The sequence below is a fragment of the Metschnikowia bicuspidata genome (assembly GCF_001664035.1).
Source record: "Metschnikowia bicuspidata var. bicuspidata NRRL YB-4993 chromosome Unknown METBIscaffold_3, whole genome shotgun sequence".
Classification (NCBI taxonomy): domain Eukaryota; kingdom Fungi; phylum Ascomycota; class Pichiomycetes; order Serinales; family Metschnikowiaceae; genus Metschnikowia; species Metschnikowia bicuspidata.
The window spans coordinates 603,508-610,548 of record NW_017387733.1 but is presented as its reverse complement, the minus strand read 5'-3'; the positions used below and the strand labels follow the sequence as shown (position 1 = coordinate 610,548).

Here is a 7,041-nt window from a genome sequence, read left to right as displayed (position 1 = left end):
TCTATACTCTGTCCTCTGAATTATATCCTCATATTCTGTCTATACTCTGTCTATACTCTGTCCTATGTATTCTGTCCCCATATTTTGTTATACTCTGTCCTCTGTATTCTGTCCTCATACTCTGTTATACCCTGTCTATACTCTGTCTATACTCTGTCTATACTCTGTCTATACTCTGTCCTCTGAATTATATCCTCATATTATGTCCTCTGTATTCTGTCCTGATACTCTGTTATACTCTGTCTATACTCTGTCCTCTGAATTATATCCTCATATTATGTCCTCTGTATTATGTCCCCATAATCTGTTATACCCTGTCTATACTCTGTCTATACTCTGTCTATACTCTGTCCTCTGAATTATATCCTCATATTCTGTCCTCTGTATTATGTCCCCATAATCTGTTATACTCTGTCTATACTCTGTCTATACTCTGTCTATACTCTGTCTATACTCTGTCTATACTCTGTCCTCTGTATTATGTCCTCATATTCTGTCTATACTCTGTCTATACTCTGTCTATACTCTGTCCTCTGAATTATATCCTCATATTCTGTCCTCTGTATTATGTCCCCATAATCTGTTATACCCTGTCCTATATACTGTCCTCCATACTCCACATTTGATCCTCTGACTTTCCCATTCGTCTCCCCATTCGTCTCCCCTACATCCTGTCCATTTTCCTCGTCTCTGCCCGGCCTCCAGGTTGCGGGCCTGCACACAGCAGCGCGTCCCCAGGCTTTCTCCAGAAGAACGCTCCATGTCTTGAAACCCACCCAAATACAACACCAGCACGCGCAACCGCCGTCGCAACACGGCCTTTTGCCCCGCAAAACCCCGCTGCCGATATCGCCGGCCCCACTTCCCCCATCCGTTCTGTCCGCGCCGACACCGCCGCGCACATGGCCAGGACCAAGAAGAGCCTCCCCATCGGCGGCCCCGACGATGCCCAGGACACTGGTTTCGACCTCTCCTTCGTCAACAACAGCGACTACAGCGACGCGGCCGCGCTGCCCGGGCCGGGCCCGGCGCCGGCACACGGCCAGCCCGATTTCCCCGGCGAAAATGCCGCGCCGGGCGCCGCAAATACCGACGGTTCCCGCCACGCTTCTTTCCGGGCGGCTGTTACGAGCCTGACGCCCGAGAAAGGGGCGCCGCACACGCCGAACGGCGCCGCGGCACGGCTGCCGTCCCGGCTGCCCCCGGAGCCGGGCCTGCCGGGCTCCTCCAGCTCGCTGGTTTTCGAAGACGCGCCGGATTCCCAGCCGGCGGAAGCACGCCACGAGGCGCCGGGCCTGGGCGGCCCGCGGCCGCCAGGGGCGCTGCAAATACCGCCGCAAAGATTGCTGCAAAGATCGCTGCAAATACCGCCGCAAAGATCGCCGCAAACGGCGCCGCCAATGCCACAAACAGGGGCGCAAATGTCACAAACATCGCGGCAAACATCGCCGCAAACATCACTAGCATTGCCGCACACATCGCCGCAAACATCACACACAGCGCCCCCCGCGCCGCAGCCCGTGCTCCAGCGGGCATCCACGCCCGCGCTCCGGACCGAGCCCCCCTCCCAGCCCAGCTTCCTGCAGCAGCAGGTGTCCATCCTGTCGCCGTCCAAGCGGCGCCAGCGCGAGTCGTTGCTCTCGCCAGACGCGCGGCGCGCGGAGCCGCGGCTCGTGATCGGCAAGTTGGTGCTCACGGACTTCAAGTCGTACGCGGGCGTGCAGGAAATCGGCCCCTTCCACGCGTCGTTCTCGGCCGTGGTGGGCCCCAACGGCAGCGGCAAGTCCAACGTGATCGACGCCATGTTGTTTGTGTTTGGCTTCCGCGCGCTGAAGATGCGCCAGGGCCGGTTGCTGGAGCTCATCCACAACTCCGCCGCGGGGCTGGCCATCCAGCACTGCCAGGTGGACATCCACTTCGTGCACGTGCTCGACGACCCGCACGTGCCCGGGCGCCTGGCGCCGGTGGGCCGCGAGCTCGTCATCAGCCGCCGCGCGTTCCGCTCCAACGGCTCGCAGTACTACGTGGACGGGCGCGCCAGCACGTACACGGACGTCACGGCGTACCTCCGCGGCCAGGGCATCGACCTCGACCACAAGCGCTTCTTGATTTTGCAGGGCGAGGTCGAGCTGATTGCGCAGATGAAGCCCAAGGCCGAGCGCGACCACGACGACGGGCTCCTCGAGTACTTGGAGGACATCGTGGGCACCAGCCGCTACAAGCCGTTGATCGAGGCCAGCGCCGCGCGCATCGACGCCTTGAACGAGACGTGCTTGGAGAAGGAGCACCGCTTCCAGTTGGTCGAGTCCGACACCGGCGCCATGGAGGACCGCACGGCCGAGGCGCTCCGCTTCTTGGCCGCGGAGGCCGCGCTCGCCGCCAAGCGCGGCGTGCGCTTCCACGCCGCCATCCTCGCCCACCGCCGCACGCTTGCCGCCAGCACCGCCTCGGCGCGGGAGCTCGCGGCGCAGTTGGACACGGAGCGGCTCAAGAACAGGGGCGTGCGCGACGCCCTCGACGCGGCGCAGCGCCTGAAGACCGCGCTCGCGGCGGGCCTCGCCGCGCTCCGCTCGGACGTGGCGCGGCGGCTCAAGCAGCTGAAGGCCGCCAGCAGCCGCGGCGTGTCGCTCGAGGAGAAGCGCCGCGCCGTCGCGGGCAAGGGCAAGAAGATCCGCAAGACCCAGGCGGCCTCCGAGGCCGCGCTCGCGGCGTCGGCGCTGCGTGTTGCCACGGTGTCTGCCGAGAGCGCGCGGCTCACGGCGGAGGCGCGTGCGCTCGAGCTGTCTCTCCTGGCCGAGAAGGCCACCCTCCGCCTGCTCCGGCTGAGCCTCACCGACAAGACGTCCCACTTCTCCGCGGAGATCCTGCGGCTCCAGACGGAGCTCGAGCCGTTCAACGACCGCTTGAAGGCGCAGGACCGAGCGCTGGAGCTCGTGCAGTCCGAAATCAGCATGTTGCAGGCCCAGGCGAGGGAGCTCGACGTGCGCTTGAAGGACGAGTCCCGCCGGTTGGTCGGCATCAAGGCCGACGGCAAGGCCAAGGAGGCGCACTTGGACTCGCTCGCCCGGAAGCTCGCGCACATCAACGAGCAGATCGCTCTCGGGGAGGAGCAGAGCGGCGGCCTCAAGAAAGCCTTGGAGGGCAAGCGCGTGCGCTTGGCGTCCGCCCGGCTGAAGACCCTGGACGCGGGCGCTCGCTTGGCCAGCGTGCAGAACAAGAACGCCGTGCTCGTCAGCTTGACCAAGCTCTCCCGGTCGGGCAGAATCAGCGGCTTCCACGGCCGCCTCGGCGATCTAGGCATCATCGACGACAAGTACGACGTGGCGGTGTCCACCGCCTGCCCGGCTTTGGACTCGATGGTCGTGGACACCGTCGAAACGGCCCAGGCATGCATCGACTACCTCCGCAAAAACAGGTTGGGCTACGCCAACTTCATCTGTTTGAACAAGCTCCAGAACTTCAACATGGCCCCGATTCGGACCCCGGGCAGCGCCATGTCCGTCAAGAGGATCTTCGACTTGATCACCCCGCAGGACCCGAAGTTCCTCCCGGCATTCTACAGCAAGTTGCGCGATACCCTCGTCGCCACCAATCTCCAGGAGGCCAAGAGCGTTGCCTACGGCCCAACAAGATACAAGGTGGTGACCGTAGACGGCAAGGTGGTCGACACCTCCGGCACCATGTCTGGCGGTGGAAACAGCAGTGCGCGAGGCGGCATGAAATTGAGGTCCAATGCCGCCACGCAGGATACGGAGTTCTCCGAGGACGACGTCGCTGCCATGCGGAGCGAGCTCCAGGCCATGGAGAGCGAGGTCCAGGCGTTGGACGTGCAATTGCACGAGATGGAGGTGAACTTGAGAAAGTTGAGGGACTTAAAGCCCGATACCGAGTTCGCGATCCAGACGGCTCAATTGGATATCACCTCGCTCGTGAACGAGGGCAAGGAAGTCTCCAAGACCATCAAGCTGTTGCTTGCAGAGAAGGAGAGCACCTCAGCCTCTTCGGAAGTGGACACTGCGATCGAGGCCAAACAAATCGAGCTCGACAAAATCATCGAGTCAAAGGAGCACCTCAAGCAGCAAATGTTGGATTCAGAAAGCCGCATAGCCCTCCTCGAGGAGAAGATCATGGAAGCGGGAGGAATCGAATTGAAGGCCCAAAATTCGAAGATCGACTCGATCAAACAACAGATCGAGATCGTCCAGGAGAAGTCCTCGGCGGACCTCATTGCATTGAAGAAGCTCGAGAATGAGATCAAGCGCCATACCAAAATCGTGTCTGAAAGCGAGGCCGAGTTGGCTCGGGTAGATGAAGATTGTGCGACCATTGAGCTGGAGCTAGCCGAGAACAAGCGGGAGCGCGAGGAGCTCGACGAGCAAGCCAAGAAAATTCAAGAGCTGATCAACGAAAAAGAGTCGCTGGTCGAAAAGCTCGAGCTCCATCTCGAAGAGCTCACCGCCGAAATGAACGAGTATAAATCCGAAGAGATTGAGTTGAGAAATCAGCTTGAAAAGGTTCAAACTGCGCAGCGCCGATGCCAGAAACTAATTGAAGAAGCAGAAGCTTCCCTTGCAGATACCGTGGTGAGAGACACGAACCCTTACTTGGAGTGGATGAATGACGAAGAACGGGCCGAGTTTGACAAGTCTGACGTTCGCGAGCTTACAGAGGAGGAAATTATGACAGTCAATTTGAACGAAGTGGAGGACGAAATCAAGGATCTCGAGACTTATATGAGTGAGGTAAAGGTGGATGTTGAGATTCTAAAGGAGTACGGCTTGAAGAGGAAGGAGCTCGACACACGCAGAGAGGAGCTCAACGAATCCGTCGAGCAGAGAGATGGAATCAAGAACCACTGCGAAGAGCTCAAGAGAAAACGGCTAGACGAGTTCATGGAAGGCTTTAACACGATCTCCCTATCGTTGAAAGAGATGTACCAGATGATCACCATGGGGGGCAATGCCGAGCTCGAGTTAGTGGACAGCTTGGATCCGTTTTCGGAGGGCATCTTGTTCAGTGTCATGCCACCCAAAAAATCGTGGAAGAACATCTCCAACTTGTCAGGAGGAGAGAAGACGTTGAGTTCGCTCGCATTGGTGTTTGCGTTGCACAAGTACAAACCCACGCCGCTCTACGTGATGGATGAGATCGACGCCGCATTGGATTTCAGGAACGTGTCGATCGTCGCGAACTACATCAAGGAGCGGACGAGAAACGCCCAGTTCATTGTGATCTCGTTGCGGAATAACATGTTCGAGCTAGCGCAGCAACTCGTGGGGATCTACAAAGTGAGCAACATGACTCGGAGTATTTCGCTCAAGAACGAGGCTTTATTTGCCGACGAGCAGCAGGACCACAGCAAGTGATTAGTGTTATTGAAGATATCTAATGGTGCTGATACAGTCAGATATGGGCAGCATCGCCGCGGTGTTCCCGCCACGTGACGTCGACCAGCGTGGCAAAACCCGGTTGTCCCTCCCGTTTTAGCATGAAGTGGAAGTCGAACCAGTCGATGAGATCGACCAAGTTGGTGAGCTCGTTCATCTCCTTCAAGTACTTGCGTGGGATGAGCTTGTCCATCATCTCCGATAAGTGGTGCTGAGTGATGCGGAAGGGCAATCCGTAGCTTGTGGCCAAGTGCCAGAAACGCTCGACGGCCGCCCATGGCGTTTTGTCGAAGCCCGCGAAAAGTGCCGGGTTGGACAAGATGCCCCGCACGGCCATGACGCCGTCCACGCCAGTAAAGTCCGCGATCTTCGTGGCATCATCGAACAGGAAACAGTCGCCGTTGGCCACCACAGGCACACCCACGGACTCCTTGACCAACTTGATCGCGTCAAAATTTGCTGGCACAGACAGCCGTGTTGTTTTCGTCCGTCCGTGCACTGTGATGAAGTCCACGCCCGCAGCCTCGACCATCTTGACAAACCGCACCGTCTCGTCGAGATTGCTGTGGATGCGGATCTTGGTTTCGAGACACACACGGTCTCCGTACTTGTCTTTGACAGCCTTGACCATGCTGGCCACGAGCTCGGGCTCCGACATCAAAGCAGCGCCGATACCTTCGCGCACCTGTTCGCGGATCGGACACCCGCAGTTGAGCCCGATTCCATCGACGTACGGATGGATCATCTCGACAAACTTCAAAAGATCTTCGACATTGTTGCAGCCGACCTGCACGATGACGCTGCGGTCCCGCTCGTTGGTGGTGAAGTCGCTGATACGAGCGGTCTCGTTTCGGACAAACTCCCGGGCCAAGATCATCGGCGTATACACGATGTCGGTGTTGTAGTGCCTGACCAACTCGCGAAACGGGAGCTTCAGGTAACGCACCATGGGACCGGCAATATAAGCCGGACGCCCATTTAGCGCCTTGCACGTTTTGAGGATGAAGAGCGGGTTGTGCTTGGGGTTTCTGGCGGGGAGAGACATGCTGATTTTGATGGGTGCTGTGGCGAGCAGAACTAAGTGCGTGGCAACAGTGGGGGCTATCGTGAGGTTGTGTTTCTTGGGATCCGGGACAGTGGGTACTCTTTGAGTAAATAGAATGTGTGCGCTGCTTCAACTTAATAGAAGAAGGCTCACATTTAATGTAGGCTCACGGCGTCCGATGAGATTCTCCCATCGCATATCGCGGACGCGCCTGCCAAATACGTGTTTGTATTTCTGCTTGAGTACAGGATATTCCAACTCAATGTCCTGTCCACAAGTGGTTCCCAACTGGTACAGTTGAGATATCGGATTCGACATGATGTACTAGCGTGTGGAAATAAACCTTTATTTAGGAAAAACTAAAACCACTTTTGTGTCAACTGACCTTCTAAAAAGATCTCTAGAGGGAATTCTCTTCCCTTCATATACTCGTCGTGCTATTTGGTTCCGGGTAAGTGGTGCGAACTTTAATGTCTCATTTGTCACATGATTAATTAGGGCTAAGCGTCTAGTTCTCACATTCCCCCTAATCATGGACGTTCATTCCACTGAGTTTAATGAGCTTCAAAAGTGTATCGGGCGCGAGAGATTTCGTAAACATGTCAGCGA

The 7,041-nt window shown here is 57.4% G+C and overlaps 2 protein-coding genes across 2 annotated transcripts in view; one reads left to right on the top strand and one right to left on the bottom strand.

Moving 5' to 3' along the window:
• Positions 1-1,421: 1,421 nt before the first annotated feature.
• Positions 1,422-5,366, top strand: SMC4 (condensin subunit; the record flags this gene model as incomplete). Its single annotated transcript, XM_018857516.1, has 1 exon — positions 1,422-5,366. The coding sequence occupies one exon, from the start codon at positions 1,422-1,424 to the stop codon at positions 5,364-5,366; it is 3,945 nt and encodes a 1,314-aa protein (XP_018711558.1).
• Positions 5,367-5,403: 37 nt separating this feature from the next.
• DUS4 (tRNA dihydrouridine synthase) overlaps positions 5,404-7,041 on the bottom strand; it is a gene marked incomplete at both ends in the record, with an annotated part of 3,321 nt that continues 1,683 nt past the window's right edge. The window contains one exon of the mRNA XM_018854041.1: positions 5,404-6,530. Coding sequence (XP_018711557.1) covers positions 5,404-6,530 — 1,127 coding nt within the window. The remainder of the gene's footprint in view (positions 6,531-7,041) is intronic.